This window comes from Chrysemys picta, chromosome 8, assembly GCF_011386835.1.
Source record: "Chrysemys picta bellii isolate R12L10 chromosome 8, ASM1138683v2, whole genome shotgun sequence".
NCBI lineage: Eukaryota > Metazoa > Chordata > Testudines > Emydidae > Chrysemys > Chrysemys picta.
The window spans coordinates 5,831,205-5,855,183 of NC_088798.1; the positions used below are offsets into that span (position 1 = coordinate 5,831,205).

General features: G+C 44.9%; 1 protein-coding gene, 1 long non-coding RNA gene and 1 other non-coding gene across 3 annotated transcripts in view; 1 reads left to right on the forward strand and 2 right to left on the reverse strand.

Annotated features, from left to right (window-relative positions):
• Positions 1 to 3,481: 3,481 nt before the first annotated feature.
• On the reverse strand, positions 3,482 to 3,675 carry LOC135973320 (U2 spliceosomal RNA). Its single transcript, XR_010590122.1, has one exon. It is a non-coding gene; the product is annotated as a U2 spliceosomal RNA (small nuclear RNA).
• On the reverse strand, positions 3,487 to 6,276 carry LOC135972968 (uncharacterized). The gene is made up of 3 exons (XR_010589587.1): positions 6,155 to 6,276; positions 3,888 to 3,995; positions 3,487 to 3,620 (listed from the first exon to the last, which is right to left on the reverse strand). It is a non-coding gene; the product is annotated as an uncharacterized LOC135972968 (long non-coding RNA).
• Positions 6,246 to 23,979, forward strand: part of LOC101952194 (cytochrome P450 4B1-like) — a 32,229-nt gene continuing 14,495 nt past the window's right edge. The window contains exons 1-5 of the mRNA XM_005284887.5: positions 6,246 to 6,690; positions 11,850 to 11,991; positions 13,223 to 13,267; positions 19,664 to 19,791; positions 23,678 to 23,802. Coding sequence (XP_005284944.1) covers positions 6,286 to 6,690; positions 11,850 to 11,991; positions 13,223 to 13,267; positions 19,664 to 19,791; positions 23,678 to 23,802 — 845 coding nt within the window. The 5' untranslated portion in view covers positions 6,246 to 6,285. The remainder of the gene's footprint in view (positions 6,691 to 11,849; positions 11,992 to 13,222; positions 13,268 to 19,663; positions 19,792 to 23,677; positions 23,803 to 23,979) is intronic.

Consider the following 23,979-nt stretch of genomic DNA (forward strand, 5'->3'; position numbering starts at 1 on the left):
TAAAGTAATCAAACTTTATGGCTTCATGGAGAAAGGTGAATAACCACCTGCAGGAGACAAGAAGATTTATTTCCCTCTATGTATGTTGCTTTAAGGGTATGTCTGCACACACACATGCAGGAGGTGGGTGGGTGTGTGGCGTATGGGACTGTGCCTTCTTCTGAAGCATCTAATACTAGCCCTTGCTGATGTACACAAGGATCTGTTCTGATATGGAGGGAGGTGGAAAACCAGACCAGATTGAGCTGGGCTCTATTCTGTGTGGCAAACCCTGTGTTCTTTGTAGATACTTGGGAATGAAAATAGGAAGCATCACCCTGACAAAGAGATTCTGTATATAGTACACATGAAATATCTGCAGTCCAATGGCATGTAGGTCTTTAACACATGGTTAGCTAGCTCCACTCTCAGATAATTCACCTCAAGCATCCCTGAGACCACCCCACTGAGGTAGACTCTCTTTGTAACTCATTATTCTACCATCAAGATGAAAGGTTTGGCTGGAACAAGCTGGTGCTGGTAAGGCTGTGAGACTGTCTGTGCCAGCTTTGCTATCAGAGTTGAATTTGCTAGGGCCTGTCACCCACAACCAATGACCTTCTCTGAACAAGTGTGAAGCAGTGGAGACACAATGAGGAGCTAGTTTTTAACCACTCTACTTACTAGTGTTACACCAGCAACACAAAGGTAGGTTCTTGGATAGGGTCTTGGCTGTGGATAGGGTCTTGACTCAGCAATGGTTACAGGGTAATACAATGGGATAATTCCCACATATATAATCTGGGCACAAATAAAATCAAGTTTAAAAGTTTTATTAAGATGATGTTAAAAAAAAAGTGAACAGAGTTTGAGCGTAGAAGTTTCTGGTTCTCAGGAAATAACGTACAGATTATCGAGGGTGCAAAGTTTGGTTTAAGATCAGGTGGCATAAGGAATACATAATCTGCAATATCCCCAGTTGGGGGTAAAAGGTTGATGGGTCAAAGTACAGGCATTGAGATATGAGGGTATGAAGTTCATAGAGTGGCTATGTTTGGGTGTGGGGTATAATGAGTGGATATGATGATGAGGATGGCTTGACCCACATTTGGTGAGATTTAATGTTCAGGGAGTTTATGGTTCCAGTTCATATGATCCAACAGAGAAGGTCACTTGGTCCCTTTCTCGTAGTGGGAGAACGATGTCACTCTGTCTCACGCCTCCTGGTACTGTCGGTGGCCGGTGATGTGCTCGATGTAGATGTCCCTGGACCATCGGATGGCGTCTGAGACCATGAGGCATCGCATGAGCCGTGCATAGCGTTGACTGATCCCGCAGGTCCACAGCACACGCTCGTTGCAGGGGTCCTAGGTGCCCAGGGCTCCGACAATCAGGGCATCCATCTGCACCTTGTAGCCCTTCACTCTCAGGGTGTCAGCCAGGGGGGCGTACTTTTCCAGCTTACGACCTCGGGCTTCGCGAAATGCCGGGGTCCTGTTCTCAAAGGAGACTGTAACGTTGACGAGGATGATCTTTTTCTGGGCCTCGTTGGTGATGACCACGTCAGGTCGTAGCTGGGTGTCGGTACCAGGGATGGTGCAGTTCAATGAGATCTCCCCGAGACGTGGCGCGATGGCTTTCACCAGGCAGTTGTCCATCAGGGTGTCGAAGTTCTCCAAGTCCTCAGCCTTTGCCAGCTCCTCCATCCAGGCGGATTGCCACAGCGTGGCGACCCTCGCTCGCGGCTGTCGCTCCTTCTGCTGCGTTGTCTCTGCAGGTTCCGGTGCTGCAAGGACGGTCTGCGGCCTTGTTGTCCCTCGGACTGGGGAGCAGTATTCAGGTGGGTCTTGAGGCGGGGGCCCTGGTGTGGTGGGGAGGGCAGCTCTCGGTGTCTCCGAGACAGCGCTGGATCTTCCGGGAGGGAGTGGGGTTCTGGAAGCACCGGTGCTGGGCTTTGTGGGGGCATGGTCGTGTTTGGGAGCGCTGGGGATAGTTCTGGTTCTTCTGCGGGCTGCATCCAGCTGGGGGGTCCTCGGTGGGGCATGGGGTTTTTGGCGGTCGGAGGCTCTTTGGGTAACCTTGGAGGAGGTGTTGGGTCTCCCGGGAGCGGGGTCCGGCCATGGGATCTGGGGGCTGCGGGAGGCTCCTCCGTTGGCTGGGTCTCGCCGTGTGGCCTGGGGGGCAGTGCTAGTTGCTCCTACGGCAGGGTGGCATGAGGTTACCTGTGGGGGAGCGCTGCAGCATCTCGTTTCCGTGTTGTGCCGGATGGTTTTTATGAGGTCGCTGAGGCGTCTGGTGAGTTTGCTGACTTGCGAGGTGGCGGTGGTCCCCCTCACAGCAGGGTCCAGCATGGGGATTCTGGAGACGGGACTGGTCCTTTTGGTGGCATCGTCAGTCCTCGAGGCGGGGGTTACGCTTCCCTCAGTTGGCGGTTGGTCCCCCCTTATCTGCTGTGACTCTGGGGATGCTGGCTGGGGTGCTGAAGCCAGACCATCAGTGGGGGTCAGGGTTGGAACCCGCAGGATGTCAGTGGGATTCACCTTCACAGTCGTGGGGGGTCCCTTGCATGTGGCTTGATGGAACTTACATTTCCTTTGGGTCTCGAAGGGGAGATCGCAGCGGTACACCGGAAAGCAATCCGTTTGTTGTAGGTCTTACGAACGTGTTTGCTGAGGGCCGCGAGGGTCTGGACTCCATGGACAGGGAGACAGAAGAGGCAGAGGAGGAGACCTGTAGGGAGCGGGTACTGGAGGTAGATGCGGTCTTCTTCCCCGCCTCACTCTCCATGGGGCGGATCTCTGTTGGGCCTGCAGACTCGCCAGGTGATTCCTCTGGGTCTGGTAGAGAAGCTTGGGGGGGTGAAGTCGCTCTTGGGGGGGTGCTGGACTCACTGGCCACGATGTCTCTTTGCCCGGAAGGACAGCATGCGGCATCGAGATCTTGGGCTCTGAAATGCATTCCCCTTCGAGCGGCCCTCCTCCGGACAGCTGGGTGATAAGTAGTGTCAGGGTCTGGGGTTGAGGAGGTGGTTCCTTCCGGAGCATCCCTCTCTGGAGCAGCGGGGCAGCGATCAGCATCCTGGTCCCGGGTCATCGGGGGGGCTCCTCCGGTGGCATCCTTCCTGGCGGGGCAGCCATCAGCATCCTGGTCCTGGGTCGTCGGCGGGGGACTCTTCTGGTGGCAGCCTTCTCTGGAGCAGCAGGGCAGCGCTCACATCCTGGTCCTGGGAAGCAGGCAGGGTTTTCCAGAGGTCCTACTCCTGAAGAGCTGTTGAGATATTCTTGCTCCTGGATGTGAGGTCCCGAAGAGCTGTCCTTTGGGTGCTAGGTCTCCCTGCAGAGGTATCCACGGGGGTTTTCTTCAGCCACCTCCGAATGTTTTCATCCTTGCAGGTGGTCCGGGTCTTCCGTGAAGCACCAAGAGTGGTCTTTGGGATAGGTTTCTGCTGAGCTTTCTGGGAAGTAGAGAACACAGGAACAGCAGCAGCCGACAACAGTGTAGATGAAGGTGAAATAGAGTTTTCTTCCGAAATAGCAGGAGTGGAGTATATCTTCAAAGCAGCATCAGTTTTTTCAAAAATGGCTGCAGGAGATTCCATCTTCAGGACGGGTGTTCACAGATGTCCATCAGAAGAAATTAAACTGATAAGAACAGACACTACACTTGGATCTTAGCTCCAAGGAGCCGAGAAGCAGCACAAATAAAATCAAAATTAAATAAAGCACTAACTATTCACATTCTTCTTACTGCTAGTGGACACATAGGACTGTATTGTGGCTCTAATTATATTTAACAAGGGAAACTCCTTTTCCTCCCCTCCCCCCCTCACTTTTCTGAGCCATCCACTCTCCCCACCCTGTGGTTGGATTGGAGATGTAGGAGTGTCCAAGCAACAAAAGGCTCCTTACCTCAGGGTCAATCCCCCTCATCCATCCATCTTCATATCTTTCTTTCTCTCCTCCCTCTCTGCATTGCCACACACCTGATCTGTAGGGTTGCCAGCCTTCCCCGGTTGTCTTGGAGTTTCCAGGAATTAAAGAGATTAGTCTTTCATTAAATGCATTGTGCTACTAAAGTGAAACAATACTAGTAGCTACACTAGTAATCACAACTGCATGACAACAGCAGAGCCTAGTGACCCCATGGTAGTTCTGAAGAATTTCACAGAGCCTCTTTCTTTACAATATACATGCAGCGTGCTGGCCTGTCCCTCAGCCCAAGAGCCTGGATCAGGCCCCTTTCTCAGAGTTCAATATATTATTCAAGTACAAAACAAAGCTATTCTCCTGACCAAAGCAAGTTGTAGGTATCTAGAGGATCTTCCTCTTGCATCTTCTCCACTCCAGGGCTGGCCACAGCAACCCACCTGCTTCCTATAGCCCACCTCCAATTGTATTCTCTTAGTCTTTTATAGTAACCCCCTGACCCCTTCCCATCTGTGTCTGACAATCGAACAGGGCTTGCTGGCTCCTGGCCTCCAGACTCTTCAAGGAGCAGAGCAGCTTGTTATAACACCCCAGGCATGCAGACACCCAGTATAACCCCCTATTGTAACATGGTGTCATGAAAGGCGGTGGGCAATTATTACACAGTGGCAAAGAGCATTGTTTCCCGGGCCGTTGTAGTCTGCAGCACAGATGGCTTGTTGAAAGTCGGTTGAGCAAGATGGTCACTGCAAGAAGCATCCAGCAAAGCATATCATTTGCCTGTGGTTGTGATTGTTCTCCCCACGACAGGGCAGGAATTTGAGGTGTTGTCGGGGTGAATAAGCAGAGGCATGTGCAGAATACGAGTTTCACAGGCAGAAGTGAGTCAGGATTGTCCATGGAGGGCGTATGCCCCAGCGTTAATCACCTGTGACAGCTCAACTCGATAAACAGATTTCTATTGCTTATTTATTCAGATTTATAACACTGTGGATACAAGCACCTGGCCTAGGCCTTTGGCAATGCTTAAAAACAACAATCAATCCAGAGTAAAGTCAGCAGCTGCTCCACACCCCTGTGCCAACGCTAACAGTGCACAGGAGAAGCCAACCCAACAATTCTCACCCTCTTCCACATAATTGATCGCTTCTAGCGTGTCCCTCCCTCCACAAAGGCGTGGCTGAATAAATGGGCTTTGCAGTCTGCCCACATCTGAGCCATTTCAGACGAAGGGCTTGTCTACACTTGAAGGTTGTACCACCATAACCATGTTGATGAAGGGGCTGGTTTGTTCACTGATATAGTTCTACTGGTACAAGCCCAAACGAAGACACAGTTATATCAGTATAAAAGTGCCTGATACCAGTATAGTTATTCCTCTTCCCTTACAGAAACAGCTCTAACTAAGCACCTTCATGCTGGTATAACGCCTGTACCACTTCAGCTATACTGGAGTCATTAAAATAGCACAATTTTCTAGTGTAGACATGGCCGACATGGAGAATAGGTTCCAAATAGGGCAGCTTGGAGACTTTCCATCAAAACGAGAAACTACGAACGAGAAACTGCAAAACTGGAATGAATTTGCAAACTGGACACCATTAAACTAGGCTTGAATAAAGACCGGGAGTGGATGGGTCATTACACAAAGTAAAAACTATTTCCCCGTGCTAATTTTCCCCCTGCTGTTCCTCACACCTTCTTCAACGGTTGGAAATGGGCCATCCTGATGATCATGACAAAACTTTTTTTTTTTCTCCTGATGATAATAGCCCACCTTAATTGATACCACCTTAGTCTCGTTAGAGTGGGTATGGCAACACCCATTTTTCATGTTCTCAGTATATATATAAAACTTCCTACTGTATTTTCCACTGCATGCATCTGATGAAGTGGGTTTTAGCCCACGAAAGCTTAGGCCCAAATAAATTTGTTAGTCTCTAAGGTGCCACAAGGACTCCTCGTTCTTTTTGCTGATACAGACTAACACGGCTACCCTCTGAAACCTTAAGAGAAGGTTAATGCATGAAGCATGTTATCCTACATCTGCCTGCTCCTGGGTTTCTTACCACGGCGACCCCTCCGAAACCAGTCTTTAGTTACACGATTGCATACTAATTTTCCTGCCGGCGCCCTGACGCATTCAGTGCACAGGATGGATGGTGCTCAGTTAATGAGCAGCCACTGGACGGTTCTCTTTATCCTCGTTGAACAATGGAGGTCACTCAGTGGGGCTGATTTTCCACTACCTTACACCTTGTGCCATTCTTGACAGCAGTGCGATGGGAGTGTTATACGCGTCGCAGCCTAGCCTGCTGCCATAATCTCCAGGAAAGGCAGGCCAGATTGTTGCTCTGCTGCACTCTTCCCCTCACAAACGATGTCTCCCCGAGGCTGTGCTGGTTGGACTCTTCCCTCCAATAAAGACTCTCATGATTTGGCAACAAATCAGCCTCTGAAATCCTTCCTCTTTGCACAGTATTGGCTGAGGCTGCCTGACTATAACTGTAGCAAAAGAAGGGTGAGACAGGACAATGAGTGCAGTTTGCGGGAGCCAAACAGAAGCAGCAGGAACATGACCTCTGTGCTAGAGAGAGGGTTAAAGCCCTCCTGGTCCTGGCTGGGGGTGGATATCTATCGGGTTTTTCACCTGGCTGCTGTGTTCGGCTTGACCTGCGTGCTGTTGAAAGTGATTCAGCTGTATCACCGGAGACAGGAATTGATCAAAGCTTTCAGCAGTTTCCCAAGCCATCCGACCCACTGGCTATACGGCCACGTCCATGAGGTAGGAAAAGGGCTCAGTTTGCACCTTGGGGGATGGGGATGGGACAGAAGGAGGTGGTATTTAAAAATGAAATAGACACAGTGCAGTGAACCGAGTAAGCAGCTTCCCTGAACTAGGGAGGGGCGGGGGGAAGCGGGGAAAATCTCACTGATATGGTATGTCCCTGGGATCTGTGAGAATCCTCCTTGTGCCCCTTGGGCTAATATAAATCATTGGTAAGTCATGCATCCCACTAGACCAGGGGTCAGCAACCTTTCAGAAGCGGTGTGCCAAGTCTTCATTTATTCACTCTAATTTAAGGTTTCGTGTGCCAGTCATACATTTTAATGTTTTTAGAAGGTCACTTTCTATAAGTCTATAATATATTACTAAACTATTGTTGTATGCCAAGTAAATAAGGTTTTTAAAATGTTTAAGTAGCTTCATATTAAATTAAAATGCAGAGCCCCCCGGACCGGTGGCCAGGACCCGGGCAGTGTGAGTGTCGCTGAAAATCAGCTCGCGTGCCGCCTTCGGCACACGTGCCATAGGTTGTCTACCCCTGCACTATACAAACCTTGCTCTGCAATCATGATCTAAAGAGTGTTGTGTAAAGAACAAAAGACACAGGTCAGTGCAAAAACCACAAAGAGGTAATGATTAACTGAGGGCAAAGGAGAAGGTAACACCTTATGACACCTTATGGGTCAACTCTTCACCTGGCGTAAATCAGGGTAGCGCCATTAAAACTACACTGATTTCCACCTGCTGACTCCAGGTCTCTTCTGGTTTGACTGGGGAGTGAACTGAGAGTGAAACCACTGCAATGCTCTCCATGTTGTAATTCCTTTGCAGAAGGGCAGAATGCATATTAGGATCAAGCTTCCATACATGGCAGATAATGTATGGCAGATACGCGTTTGTAGGGTTTCGTTAATTCCATTGCCAAATGAGATGTACCAAGTAGCGATTCATAGATTCATAGATTCTAGGACTGGAAGGGACCTCGAGAGGTCATCGAGTCCAGTCCCCTGCATGATGATCAGTTTGTAATGTGCCGGCACATGCTACAAACCCCACACTCAGCAGTCAGCACTGATTGTCATGGACTGGGGTGTGAGCGGTCATGCCTAGTGGTTGGAGCAGCAATGGTCAGGCCTAGTGGTCATAGCAGGAATCAGAGGCCAGGAACAGCGCTGAGGATCAGACCCAGCGTCAGAGACCGGGGTAAGAGTATTTTGACAGCTGCAGGGGACAGAAGAAGATTCTTTCTTACAGGAATAGGAATTCCATATGATCCATAATGGTAAATGTAGCTATTATTGATTTTTTTTTAATAATAAATCAATGAAAAGTTAATACAAGCACTGGTAATAACATAGTAATACAATAAATATATACTTGGTGGTGTTAGTCTAGCAAGTCTGAAGGTAGTATGGGGAATCCAGGATAAGGTCCGATTTCCACTGACTTTAGCTGGAGATTAGAATGAGCAATGAATGCAAGAACAGTTAATTATAGACCGTTGGTTTGTGGTGGTGAGTGACTGTTGACTTGAGGGCTACTCAGATGAGTAAATTTGTGCATCATCCGTTCCAAGGCCATAGATCCTGCACTTGGAGCTAGGAACACTAATGTCTGCAATGGTATAGGGTCTCCCAGACTATCCTTCTAAAATTTAGGGTCTCCCTTAATTAAATCTTTATAACCCGTAGAGAAAATCCATAACCACTCTAGTGTATGGCTGTAAATATTTCCATTTCCCCTGGAAACATAACCCGTTCAAAGGTTACTAGGCTGAATTAAGTGGTTGTAATTGTTAGATGCTGTACAAGACCTGGGACTGAAGTTTAGGAGTGAAAGGTGAAGGGCATGGTCTTATAATAATTAATGGAGATATCCTATCTCCTAGAACGGACCTTGAAAGGTCATCAAGTCCAGCCCCCTGCCTTCACTAGCAGGACCAAGTACTGATTTTTGCCCCAGATCCCTAAGTAGCCCCCTCAAGGATTGAACTCACAACCCTGGGTTTAGCAGGCCAATGCTCAAACCACTGAGCTATCCCTCCCCCAGCTATCCCTTCCATGGTCTTGCACCCATGGAAATCAGTGGACTGCAAAGACTGGGGAACCTCATGAATTTTCAGCGGATCAGGGCTAGGAAAAGGAGTTGCTAAATATTTTCCCTGTTACCTGTTGCTCTGGCTCCATGTCTTATGGGTACTGTCACAAACTTGGCTTGGTATCTTGTCCAGCCCAGGAGAGGTGAAGGAGCTGCCCTGCTTTCCCCCTCCCTCCCCAAGTCTTAGTAGTTCCCCTCCTTCCCCCTCCTATCCCTCTGACCCCCACTCTCCCATTCACAGGGAGCTTCTGCCCGGCCCCTCCCCAGCGATGTGACAAAGCAGACAGGCCTTTGCTATAAAATGGGCCTAATTCAGCTCCCATCGACTTCAAAGGCAGCAGGTGTGAGGCCGTTTAGGCAGATGTCTAATGGGCGGGCTCAAACATGATTTTTCAATCGCTTGTATCTGAGGATCAGATTGTGATCCAGTTACTCATACTGAGTAGGACCCTACTCCAGGAGCAGGGGCGGCTCCAGGCATCAGCGCAGCAAGCGCGCGCCTGGGGCGGCAAGCCACGGGGGGCGGCCTGCTGGTTGCTGTGAGGGCGGCCGTCAGGCTGCCTTCGGCGGCATGCCTGTGGGAGGTCTGCCGGCCCCGCGGCTTCGGCGGTAATTCGGCGGCAGGGACGCTGAAGGCGCGGGACCAGCAGACCTCCTGCAGGCATGCCACTGAATCCGCGTGGCCAGCGGACCACCCGCAGATGTGCCGCCGAATCCGCATGGCCAGCGGACCGCCCGCAGGCGTGCCGCCGAAAGCCGCCTGACTGCCGTGCTTGGGGCGGCAAAAACCATAGAGCCGCCCCTGTCTAGGAGTAGCTCCAGCTGTAGCGTCAGATATTATTCAGTGCGAGTTAAGGTATCAGAATCTGGCCTTTCATTATTCCACAGTGAAATGCTATCCAGGATCTGCTCCAAAAGGCAAGCTATTTACAGGCTTGTGTTTGAGTTTCAAAGTTCAGCTGTTTCCAGGTTAATGAGCAAACAAGGGCCCCATTAAAGCGTCAGAACCAGAGTAAATCTGAAATAGGATCATTAAGAAATGAGGCACTGATCCATTAATTTCGATGGCTTTGGATCAAGCCTTTAGTGATCCTAGACGTTACTATATTATTAATTATTATTATGTGTATTCCCGTAGCACTTAGCAGTCTAGTCATGAACCAGGACCCCAAAGGACTAGGTGCTGCTCAAACACAGATTAAAAACATAGTTCCTGTTCTAACGAGTGTACAGTCTAAGTATTGCACCATGGCCTATATCCTGCCCCCAAGTTGTGGCTCACACCCGATGCCACATTCTGTATGTAAATCAGTGGGGTGACTCTGCAGAAGTTAGACATAACAAGGACTTTTCCTCAGGAGCAAATTGCCCCAAAAGTTCACACAATAAGGATAGCAACGCTTTATTACTCCTGCCCCAATAACAAGGAGACTGGGGATCCAACACCAGCCACAAGTGATCATTTGTGCAAGCAGTCCCATCATGCTGAGCACCTAGGCAGGGTGGGTGTGTCCATGCAAACGAGATCAGCTTCTGAAGTCTTTCCACAGCTCACCACTAGTGGCAGAGGAGAGCTCATCCAGACTCTGCTTACACTTGTAAAACCAAAACCAGAGGTGGTTTGGCATTGGTTTCCACGCTAACTCCACCACCGTTTGATGGAAGGGATGGGTGAATGCTTTTGTGACAGATATGGTAATTTCCTTCACCATCCTGGACAAACCTTATTGGATTAAGCCAAACTTTATTGGATTAAGTTGAGTATTTTAGGAGTTATTGAATTAACGATGCAAAGGTTTATATATTATTGTGGGATTGTATGTAACATCTCTAGGGGGAGATGTGACTAATGCAAACCCTAGGAAGTGTTATGAGCTTCAAAGGACTCTTTTAAACAGTGTGCCAGGCAAGAATGAACTTTTGGCTAAGTGGGTTTCCTAGGAAATCTCTGGGGGGAGATGAATGCAAATGTACCTCATCCCCTTTCTAGTTATGCAAAAACCCAGCCTTTTGAAGCTATGCCCTGAGGAAAGGTCCATTGTCTGTTTACCTGCTCCTGGAATCTCTAAATTAGAGACCCCAGATGTATAAAGGACAGGCAGATTTATTCATGAGGGATCTTCTTCTGAGCAAAAGACGTCTGAACTTGTAACCAAAGAAAACACCCTGTGTGTGGATTGAAGGACTGACTCCTACCAGAGCCCTTGTTGGAGTTTGGGGTGGGGGTTATGATCTCTGATATGCCAGTTAGCATGTGTGTAGGTCCTTTTATTGTTTTTAACATGTTTTCTCTGTAATGTTTTCACCTTTATAACAAATGTGTTTGCTTAAAAGAGCAGGGTGTTAATTTCTAACCAGGGGCAATTATGCTGTTTACAGCCTCTGAGGAGAAAGCCAAGCAGGCCTGCTTGGGCAGTCTGACTTGCTGGGGAACTGCGCAGTCTGGCCAGTAGGGAGAGAGACAGGTCTCCGCCCCAGAGAGGTGACGGCTGAGGAGTTGGGAGCCTAGAGTGGGTGCCCTTGTGAGACCACAAAGGGAATTTTAGATCAGTCCTGATCTGTGACAGCTTCTGGCCCATCTTTATCTGGGCTTTTTATTGGTTGGTTAGATTCCTCCTGCTCCTTTACAAAGTCCATTATATATTGTACCACTGTGGCAAGGATTGAACCAGAAACCTCATAGAACTGAAAACTTGAGTCTCCATCTATGAGCTAAAAAGCCAGGCTGTCCTGCTGAGAGCTGTAACAGATTCACATCCTCTGTGGATTGGTTCCAGGGTAGGGACGGGTAACATACACTGACCAGTCCGTTACAGCATTCCATGTAAAGGTATTTTCCTTGGTGAGAATCCCTGGATGAACAGTTATTTCATATAATGTTTAAAATAACAACCCTCTCTGCGGTACATCAGGCCAATTCAGAGAGACCATGGACTATTTATAACTGTCATGTCCTATGAACATTCCCCATTCTTCTGGCTGTAGCAAGATTACCGTGAGCTCTTCTGGACAGTTTTCCAACCCTGTTTTCTTCTCTCTTTTTTCCTCCGCTGTTGCAGCTTCTACAAGGGGAGATTTTAAACAAAACAGAGCTATGGAGCCAGAAGTACCCGTATGCCTTCCCTCTCTGGTTTGGGAGTTTCTCAGCATTCTTAAACATCACCCACCCTGATTATGCCAAGGCCGTATTTGCCAGAGGAGGTAAGGCATGGTGCATTTGAGTTCTGAACGATTGTAACGTTCCTGCAAATTGCAAATGCCGAGCATAATTTCCCGGGTATTAACTATTCACAGCAAAGCAGAATTCCACAACTATGATGTCACTCAGGAATCCCAACTCCTTGATGCATCATCATCTGCAAACTGATAGAGGACCTAGACAAATTAGAGGATTGGGTCAAAAGAAATCTGATGAGTTTCAACAAGGACAAGTGCAGAATCCTGCACTTAGGACGGAAGAATCCCATGCACTGCTACAGACTAGGGACCGAATGGCTAGGCAGCAGTTCTGCAGAAAAGGACCTAGGGGTTACAGTGGACGAGAAGCTGGATATGAGTCGACAGTGTGCCCTTGTTGCCAAGAAGGCTAACGGCATTTTGAGCTGTATAAGTAGGGGCATTGCCAGCAGATCGAGGGACGTGATCATTCCCCTCTATTCGACATTGGTGAGGCCTCATCTGGAGTACTGTGTCCAGTTTTGGGCCCCACACTACAAAAAAGATGTGGAAAAATTGGGAAGAGTCCAGCGGAGTGCAACAAAAATGATTAGGGGGCTGGAGCACATGCCTTATGAGGAGAGGCTGAGGGAACTGGGATTGTTTAGTCTGCAGAAGAGAAGAATGAGGGGGGATTTGATAGCTGCTTTCAGCTACCTGAAAGGGGGTTCCAAAGAGGATGGATCTAGACTGTTCTCAGTGGTGGCAGATGACAGAACAAGGAGTAATGGTCTCAAGTTGCAGTGGGGGAGGTCCAGGTTGGATATTAGGAAACACTATTTCACTAGGAGGGTGGTGAAGCACTGGAATGGGTTACCTAGGGAGGTGGTGGAATCTCCTTCCTTAGAGGCTTTTAAGGTCAGGCTTGACAAAGCCCTGGCTGGGATGATTTAGTTGGGAATTGGTCCTGCTTTGAGCAGGTGGTTGGACTAGATGACCTCCTGAGGTCCCTTTCCATGTTCCCGTTCAGCTCTAGACCTGCAGTATCCTTGGTTAATGCTAGTCTTGCATCTGTTCTTCATTCAGCCACCTCACAATTATGCTGAACTGGGTGTTGCTTTGTTGTGTAATATTGATTCATTATGAAGCGATGCCACCCATTTTGTTTCATTCACAACTGAAGGTTGGTGTGTACCCCACAGATAAACGTACAATGCAGTGAATCATTACTAATAAAGTATTATCTTCTTCTCTCTCTCTCAATTGACTTTTCCAGATCCCAAGGATAACGTTAGCTATAGGCATATAGTTCCATGGATTGGTACGTATATTCGTGGTCTCCTCCATATTCTCGACCAGAAATGATGCCGAGGTCAGTCAAGAACAAGCCATCAATCGATGGCATTTCCCGCTCCTTGGCGTGGTGAGGGCCAGAAGCTCTCTGAAATCATCATGTATGCATTGTGTGTCAAAAAAAGGTGAAACTCGAAGAAGCTTTTGGATAAAGGTGGTTACATGCCGGAGAAGAAGATTCAGATTGCAGGGTTGAAAGGGCTAGTTTTAAATTGGCGGATACAAAATCATTTTCTTTTAAAAATTACTAAAAATATTGAGTTTAGAGAAATAAGAAAGGGTAGGCCAGCTGTTATGGATTGTTTCTCTTACTGCCAACTCAGTGGTGTGGCTTCCATTATTTAATCACCAGGGCTCTTTGACATACCATAGGAAACACCTTGATCACGACCAAGCCAACTAATCACAATGATTACCTCTGGCCTTTTTATTATTAAAGAAAGAAAAAGAAAACATTAAACAAAATACCACAAATGACAGATTGATAAACTGGTTAGTGTCAGTGACGGGGAGGTGGGCAGTCATGTCTAGTGATCGGAACAGGAGTCAGGCCTAGTGGTTGGACAGAAGTCGGTAGCCAGGCATCAGAGCCAAGGGTCCTAGCTGGAGTCAGCAGCCAGGGTCAGAGCTGGGTTACCTGGAGTGAAGCAAGGCCGGAGCAGGGCTGGGACCGAGGCAGGAGTAGGAGCTATTGCAGCCACAGGCTAATACTTTAAGCCGCTGCTGCTGGATTTAAGAGCCAGTCTGCTGCCTCTTCCAAGCAATAAGCAGGGGAGCCAATCAGGCAGCCTACTAAAGGCCAGCTGTGATCCACTGACTTTGCTGCACCGATTCTAGACTGTAACTTCCATTAGTCTCTTTTGCAAGCCTTTCTGTGGTGAGCTTTTAACAGAGATTATACCCTTGAGAGCGAACCCGCCTGTTGGGAGGAGGCGTCACTTTTCCCTCAATAAGTAAAGACCCAAGTATAGTGTTTTCCAAAATTCTTGTGAATTTGGTTTTAGTAGCTTATTAGATACGTAAGTGTTTAATGTCTGGCAAAATAATTTGTTTAAGCCCCAAACAGTTTATAGCTGGGCAAAGGAAGCAATCTTAACTAAATCCTATGAATTCGAAGATGATATTTACATTAGTTTCTTAGAAGAAGCCATTTAACAAGCTATCTTAAAACAGGCCAGTTACAAATATTAAGAATCCTAAATCCAATTAAATCCCACTGTTTCTCGGTTTACCAATGTTTAGCCCGTGTCTCCTCTCCAGGAATACATGATCTAACCATTTGGTGATTAACAGGAGAAATGGTTAGTAAATTTAAGTTATGACAGCATTTCAATGTTCCAATAAAAATCATTACAAGAGTTTTAAACCTAATCCCTTGTAAGTGAGTTAACTTCCTCTCACCGATCCATGTTGAAGTCATGGAGAGGTTGCTTTGGGTTGGTTTCTTCTTGAGTCTTCTCTGTTTTTCTTATCTGCCTGTTGCAGCTTGCTTGTAGAGAGAGACAGGATGAGTTAGGGTGTACTCGCTCCATGAGTACTGGGAGTGTGTGAGCAGGAGATGTTTATTTCAGAGTCTTTTATACCTTCTTATTTTTGTGAAATTATAGGAAAACAAACCTCTTTTATGCTTGTTTTAGATTCTGGTTGGTTGCTGCCACTCTTATTGACTCCATGATTTCGGGGTTGGCTTAGGTGACATTTTCAACTCCCGAATATGCAGTCTGTCTAATGAATATGCAACATTTCTTTATCAACAAATCATAGAAGATTAGGTTTGGAAGAGACCTCAGGAGGTCATCAAGTCCAACCCCCTGCTCAAAGCAGGATCAACCCCAACTAAATCATCCCAGCCAGGGCTTTGTCAAGCCGGGCCTTCAAAACTTCTAAGGATGGAGATTTCATCACCTCCCTAGGTAACCCATTCCAGTGCTTCACCACCCTCCTAGTGAAATAGTGTTTCCTAATATCCAACCTGGACCTCCCCCACTGCAACTTGAGACCATTACTCCTTGTTCTGTCATCTGCCACCACTGAGAACAGCCGAGCTCCATCCTCTTTGGAACCCCCTTTCAGGTAGCTGAAGGCTGCTATCAAATCCCCCCTCACTCTTCTCTTCTGCAGACTAAACAATCCCAGTTCCCTCAGCCTCTCCTTGTAAGTCATGTGCCCCAACCCCCTAATCATTTTCGTTGCCCTCCACTGGACTCTCTACAATTTGTCCACATCCTTTCTGTAGTGGGGGCCAAAAACTGGACATAATACTCCAGGTGTAGCCTCACCAGTGCCAAATAGAGGGGAATAATCACTTCCCTTGATCTGCTGGCAATACTCTTACTAATGCAGCCCAATATGCCGCTAGCCTTCTTGGCAACAAGGGCACACTGCTGACTCATATCCAGCTTCTCATCCACTGTAATCCCCAGGTCCTTTTCTGCAGAACTGCCGCTTAGCCAGTCGGCTAATTACCTTTGTTCTTGTGGCAGGGAATATCCAGATAACTTTTAAAGTTAAAACTAACTCTTTTCATTCAGTCCATTTTCTGATATAATGTTTTTACCTTAGTTTGACAGGAAGTGACATTCTGTTTTCAAAAAGTCCAAACATTCCTGTTCATTATATAAGAGTTTGTAGTCCTCAAAACGGTCTTTTAAAATTAAATAACTCTTAGTAAGACCTTAGCTCAAGTTGTTGATTTTACATGGAAATTTTGGAAATGATGATTTTATGTTCTTCCTGTGTTGGATGAGGGTTTGCTTTGATTAATTAATTCCCCATTATTATAACTATTCTATACTTAAATGGCTTCTTATATTAGTTGTTAGTCTAGTATCAAATGACTTTGCTGTATTTGTACATAAAACATCTTACTATTCCTATAACAATAATATCAAGCAATTATGATAGGAAGGCTTGTATTTAGATACAAAATATTTGCAAATATACATATTAAAAGCAGCTGATGCCATCTTAAGCATTTGAGAAACAACAAAGGTGTTGCTCCTTAAGTGGAAACACAAGTTGAAAGTAACCAGTGTCTTCTGTAAAAACTAGGGCCGTCAAGCGATTAAAAAAATTAATTGCGATTAATCGCTATCACTGTTAATAATAGAATACCGTTTATTTAAATATTTTTGTATGTTTTCTACATTTTCAAATATATAAATTACAACACAGAATACAAAGTGTACAGAGCTCATCATATTTATTTTTTATTACAAATATTTGTGCTGTAAAAAACAAAATAAATAGTATTTTTCAATTCACCTCATACAAGTACTGGAGTGCAATCTCTTTACCATGAAAGTTGAACTTACAAAATGTAGAATTATCTTAAAAAAAACTACATTCAAAAATAAAGCAATGTAAAACTTTAGAGCCTACATGTCCACTGAGTCCTACTTCTTGTTCAGCCAATTGCTCAGACAAACAAGTTTGGTTACATTTGCAGGAGATAATGCACCCCGCTTCTTGTTTACAATGTCACCTGAAAGTGAGAACAAGCGTTCACGTGGCACTGTTGTAGCCGGCGTTGCAAGATATTTATGTGCCAGATGTACTAAAGATTCATATGTCCCTTCATCTTCAACCACCATTCCATGTTTTTGTGCTGATGATGGGTTCTGCTTGATAACGATCCAAAGCAGTGTGGACCGATGGACGCATGTTCATTTTCATTATCTGAGTCAGATGCCACCAGCAGAAGGTTGATTTTCTTTTTTGGTGGTTCAGGTTCTATAGGTTTCCTCATTGGAGTGTTGCTCTTTGAAGACTTCTTCTGAAAGCATGCTCCAGAAGTACCTCATCCCTCTCAGATTTTGGACGGCACTTCAGATTCTTAAACCTTGGGTCAAGTGCTGTAGCTATTTTTAGAAATCTCACAGTGGTACCTTCTTTGCGCTTTGTCAAATCTGCAGTGAAAGTGTTCTTAAAATGAACAACATGTTCTGGGTCATCATCTGAGCCTGCTATACCATGAAATATATGGCAGAATGCGGGTAAAACACAGAGCAGGAGACATACATTTCTCCCCCAAGGAGTTCAGTCACAAATTTAGTTAACCAATTACTTTTAACGAGTGTCATCAGCATGGAAGCATGTCCTCTGGAATGGTGGTCAAAACATGAAGGGGCATACGAATATTTAGCAGATCTGGCATGTAAATACCTGGCAAAGTCGGCTACAAAAGTGCCATGCGAACCCCTGTTCTCACTTTCAGGTGACACTGTAAATAAGAAGCAGGCAGCATTATCTCCCGTAAATGTAAACAAACTTGTTTGTCTGAGCGAGTGGCTGAGCAAGAAGTAGGACTGAGTGGACTTGTAGGCTCTAAAGTTTTACATTGTTTTGTTTTTGAGTGCAGTTATGTAACAAAAAAAAATCTACATTTGTAAGTTGCACTTTCACAATAAAGAGATTGCACTACGGTACTTGTATGAGGTGAATTGAAAAAGACTTTCTTTTGTTTATCATTTTTACAGTGCAAATATTTGTAACAAAAATAAATAATATTAATTGAGCACTGTACACTTTGTATTCTGTGTTGTAATTTCAATCAATATATTTGAAAATGTAGAAAAACATCCCAAAATATTTAATAAATTTCAATTGGTATTCTATTGTATAACAGTGCGATTAAAACTGTAATTAATCACGATTAATTTTGTTAATCATGATTAATTTTTTTGAGTTCATCGCGTGAGTTAACTGCGATTAATCGACAGCCCTAGTAAAAACATTTACCATCATGAATATTCTGCAGGTTTAAAGAATGAAGACTTTAGTGTGTTTACAGGAGAAATCAATTTCAATGAGGATATTCCTAGCATTCCTTGTGTGGGTTTAAACTCCGGTTTCTCTTTGAAAAGAAAAGGGGAGGGGATCTGTTATAGGACTAATTTACCTCTTGATTTATTGCTCTGATAGCACAACTTTGAATTCCTTTCATAATCAGTTTTCTTCCTATCAGGGTGTAAATGGTTATTCTACTTGATGACTGCTTGTCTTTGGCTATTAGAAACAGAAACCTTCCACTATTTCTTTGATTAGCTTTAACATTTTGTAACATAATTAGCTAAACATGTGCCTGTTATATTTTCAAGCATCCTGGCTAAAACATTATTATGGCTATATCTTAAAGTTCAGTAAAGGTCCAGACAAGTTTGTAGCAACTTAAAAAAAAGTTAACATTTTTATTATCATTTTTGTATCAACACTGAGGTCTCTCCCCCACAAGATGCTACTTATGTAGAGTTACCAACCCTCTAGGACTGTCCTGGAGTCTCCAGGAATTAAAAATTAATCTTTAATTAAAGATTATGTCATGTGATGAAATCTCCAGGAATTTGTCAAAGTTGGCAACCCTATACTTATGTGATATATACAAATTAAATTCCATTAACATACCTTGAATCCAGCAAGGACTAGTGACGGGCGAAGATAGACTCATAGACTCATAGACTCTAAGGTCAGAAGGGACCATTATGATCATCTAGTCTGACCTCCCGCATGATGCGGGCCACAAAAGCTGACCCACCCACTCCTGGAAGAATTCTCTCCCTTGACTCAGCTGTTGAAGTCCCCAAATCATGATTTAAAGACTTCAAATCGCTGAGAATCCTCCAGCCAGCGACCCCTGCCCCATGCTGCGGAGGAAGACGAAAAACCTCCAGGGCCTCTGCCAATCTACCCTGGAGGAAAATTCCTTCCCGATCCAAAGGTTCAGTTTGAAGAAGCAATCAAAAGTTGAGCTGCTCATCTGAACTTCTTGGATCTAGAAATCTGGCTGTGGATTTCATAAGAACAGGCATTCTCTTGCGAGTTAGGCTATTCTTTGCTTCTGGTCCAATCAGGAATCTTGGGAGTACAGCCTTTCTACAGGCATTTCTGTACGTCCACTTCTGGTAAATACAGAGACGCACGAAAATGAATATCAAAGCTAATGTTACTGGAGATTGGTAAAAGATTAGTTAGTTTCAAGTTATGGGTGAAAGGTTCAAATAGGTTCTTATTTCATCTAAACCTGGTCACCTGTCTACAATAAAATCATCGTCTGGAGTATGATCCTGAACAATCATGATGAAATTTGAAGATGAAAGATCAAGATCCTCTGCATTCCTATCAGTTGTTTGTTATCATAGCACTAGAAAATATACTATCCTAGCAAATAGGAGATGGAGTAGATGTGACGAAATAGTTTCCATCTCTGATGGAAGTTTTAGTTATTGTAGGCTAAGGCTTTACCTATTATTACATCCAAAATATCTGCTTATGGTCTTTAAAATCTGAAATGATCTGAATTCTATTGCTTGTGTTATGGTCTTTAAAATCTGAAATGATCTGAATTCTATTGCTTGTGTTCCCCCAGGGAAAGGATTATTGGTCTTACATGGGCCAAAGTGGTACCAGCATCGTAAACTGCTGACTCCAGGGTTTCATTATGACATTTTGAAACTTTACGTGCCATTGATTGCAGATTCTACCAAAGTGATGCTGGTAGGAATGATGACTGCTATTGCCATATTTATTATGTTAGTTTCTTATCCTTGATGGGTTGAAGGCAAAGTGATGGATCAAGAGTTTCCTTGCTGTTCTTGCTGTTACCTAGCTGTTATCAGCCTGTACAGTCTATAATTCCATGGAAATTCTCTTTTTTGGTGGTTTAGCTTTTTGAATGAATCACATTTCTTTTCTGAGCTATAGCAACTAATTGGTCCAGAAGATGTACAGACTCTGTGGCAAAGCCTATAACAGGGTTCGGCAACCTTTCAGAAGCGGTGTGCCAAGTCTTCATTTATTCACTCTAATTTAAGGTTTCATGTGCCAGTCATACATTTTAACGTTTTTAGAAGGTCTCTTTCTATAAGGCTATAATATATAACTAAACTATTGTTGTATGTAAAGTAAATAAGGTTTTTAGTAGGTTTAAGAAGCTTCATTTAAAATTAAATTAAAATGCAGAGCCCCCTGGACCGGTGGCCAGGACCCGGGCAGTGTGAATGCCACTGAAAATCAGCTTGTGTGCCGCCTTCGGCACACGTGCCATAGGTTGCCTACCCCTGGCCTATAATATCATTAAAAAAAAAAAAAGGGACCAGGGCTGATCAGAGAATGGTGTTTTGAGTAAATGAAAATCTGCCTGTGACGCGTCTCCTGTCCTTGAACATTTTCGTTTTTTCTCCCCATCAAAACTTTTTTAAAAACTTTTCGGCAGTTTACAGCCAAATATTTGTGGGGTTTTGAGTTTTGTTTTCCAATGAAAAGTTGTCCTTTTCAATGGAAAATGCCCCGGTGTTCTGACCAGCTCTGTGAGGGACACATTTTTAAATGAAAAGGTGTGTGAGGAATGAGTCCCGACCAGCTCTACTCTTGAGTTAATTAATGCATTTTGCCTGTTAGACAATTGGCAGTCTGGGCCTTTCTGAAGTGGATTCCAGCTGCAGTATTTCATTGCTTTTCAATAGGTAACAATTCTAGAATCCAGGGATTTGGGGTTCCTTTTTACCATGATCCAAAAATCACATCTAATCTACAATAGTGATTACTACTATTAATAAGGCATTAAATAGGTTCTTGGTGGTACTCTTTAAAGGTACTTATATGAAAGGCAGGATTAAATAAAGGATCTCATGCATTCCTAAACCTTAGGATTGGGACGCTTCAACCTTGTGATCTGGGGATTAGAAAATACCCTGAGATGCCAATATTCACAATGTTTAGATTTCAGAGTAGCAGCCGTGTTAGTCTGTATCCGCAAAAAGCACAGGAGTACTTGTGGCACCTTAGAGACTAACAAATTTATTTGAGCATAAGCTTTCATGGGCTAAAACCCACTTCATTGGATGCATGCAGTGGAAAATACAGTAGGAAGATATATAGGTTTAGATTGCAATCTCTGCTTTCCATAGTACACATTGCAACTACAGTTTCACTTCTCGGTGGGCTCTGTGCAGGAAAAATACTAGAGTTACTAGGTTTGCGCATGGGACCCTCATTAATTTCTGCAGCTACATTGTCAGGGAGTCTGGGTACAAGAGCAACTAAACGTGCAATGCATTGTCCCTGAAAGAACTCTGATTCCCTGTGGACAACACTGCCTTCTAGTGTGAGAATTCAAAACAGCCCTGCAGCATCGATTCACTACTGAGTGAACCAAGTATGTGCATGGAGAGAAACCGGAATATTGACGCACTGGCATGGAGTTTGAACCACACTGGGCTCCTGTTACAGAAAAATAAAACAGCCCTATTTTCTGTATGTGTCAGCCAATATAACTGGGATCGAACGGGGGACTTCCACGGCTGAAAACATGAGTCTGTACATCTTGTATGGAGCGAAAGAGCCTCTGGGTGTGGCTGGGAGCTGTAACAGACCCAGACCCTCTTTGGAATGGATCTCGAAGGGGCACACGTTCACTAGTAGGTCACATCTCCTTAAGACTGACCAGTATTGCGGCCTCTTTTGCTGCCTTCTTTAATAGGGCAGCAAAAGAGCTAATACGTTACAGTTTTAAATATAATGGGCAAGATTCTCACTTGCCTTCTTCCGGCTGTGCGGGCACATAATGCCCCAGTGACCACAGCCCTTCTATTTAGCCTGCACAGACTGCAGCTTCAGGTGGGTGGGGGGGTGGGAAGGTGAGATCCGACGCTGCAGTATTACTACTTCTGAACCCCAGCAGGTTGGGCAGTGAATAGGATAGGAGGGGAGAAGAGTAGCCACAGAGTTGTGGCTTCTCCCTGCCCCCACATGCCAGTTGGCAGATGTCATAACCCAGTGCAAGCTTCGCGGTGTTAAGAGCCGGAAGCCTTTGCAGTGCATAAAACTTTACTGAACCTATAAACTTACAAACCATACAACAGATGCTATTATTCTTATATGTGCCACTAGAGGGTGATCTCTCTCCCCATAGGCTTGGTAGAATTTATTTATGCATTTATATATCTTGGACAGCTAATACGGATTATTTGTAAGCATTTTTTTTTTCAATTTTCAACTTAAATTTTGACAGTTGCACAAAATTATGGGTTAGCTTTTTTCATATCATCAATTTAAATTTTTCACAGTTTCAGGAAATGATCGGGGTGCCAGACAATAATTATTTAAAGACAGAGATTGAGATTCAAAAAGGTAACGCTTTCTAACCATTAAAACACAATTTGTCAACATTACATTGACGAAGTTACTAGCCTTAAATCAAACTCTAAGTTCCCCTATCTGTATATTTTGATTTATTATCTATGGAAATATTTCCCCCCTCTGTTTGTGTATGTATTTGAAATTGACATTCACTGACATTTATCAATGCATCTAATCCTTCCAAGCCTATATAAATATGCCAACCCCCCACACACAAGGAAGCAAGCTGCATCCTACAAATAATTGCATCAACTTACACCCCAGCTGATGCAAAGGAGAACCCAGGCTGGAGTTGCAAGTCTTTTAATCAATTTCCTTTCCAGGGCTGCTCCTGGCCACCCCTATGCAGGAGTAAGACGCAATACAAATCATATATCAAAGTCTAAGCATCTGACATCCTCAGCCATCAGTGGCCTTTATATCAGTCAGAACTGGTACCTGAAATCATTGATCAATGAACAAATTATTTTTAGATTGACTTTTATAATAACACCTAAGAGCCTCACAGTGCCACATTACTAAACATTAATAGCCCATTGTGGGACCACTCAGCTGTCGTTGTGGCTTCTGCTGTACTCCAACACTTCCCCTGGTGGCAGTTATTTCTGACCTCACCGTGATATGAGCCTGAAGCTTCTTCCAAGGAGGCCTTTGGCAATGACATTTGACACATCAGGATGGGCTGTGGGCCAGCATTAGCGTGTCTCCAGTCTGAATTGACACTGGCAGTGTTGGCATGGGACAGATATCTGTCTGGTAGTGAACCTGCCTTGTAAGGAAGAGGAAGGCATTGCTGAGGCTGGGGACAGAGCGTCTGGCATCCTATACATGAGGACTAAAGTAAAAGATCACCCCTGTGCAGAGGGCCAGCCCAAGACCTTTGCATCAGGGTTTGGCTCAAGAGGGACCATTTGTACATAGTAATTTTTCTGACTAATTTTCCATACCATAAGATAACGTGCAGTGTAACGATCAAAGCAACTGACTCTGGACAAAGGCAAGAGAGAGAAAAATAACTTGGGTCTATACCATATGTGCCAAGTCAGATTCCTAGCTTCCTCTTGTTTCAAACTAGCATCTCTAAATAAGAAATAAGGGAGTGTCTCCCTTTCCCATATTTTGTTGCCTAGAATACACAACTGGTTAAAGATGTCCCGCGTTTATTTTTAAGATGGAAGGTAAATGCTGACACTGCAAAGCAAGGCATTTCTGGGCCTTCTCACCTGTCTCCTTCCTGCACTAGGATAAGTGGGAACAGCTGATCACACAGGAGAAGTCAGTGGAGCTCTTTGAACATGTCAGCTTGATGACTCTCGACAGCATCATGAAATGTGCCTTCAGTTACCAGAGCAACTGCCAGACGGACAGGTCAGTACCAGATGCTCTTGGGTCCTGACGTAAGGCTGCTATTCATTGGCCATGAATAAACTGCGCAAGTTGCTTATGACTGGTAAATTTATCCCACCTTCATTTTAAAAGTTCTCCAACAGTCCATGCAGTTTAATGGGTGGAATGCACAGGAATCCCACCTCCGGCTGCCAGTCA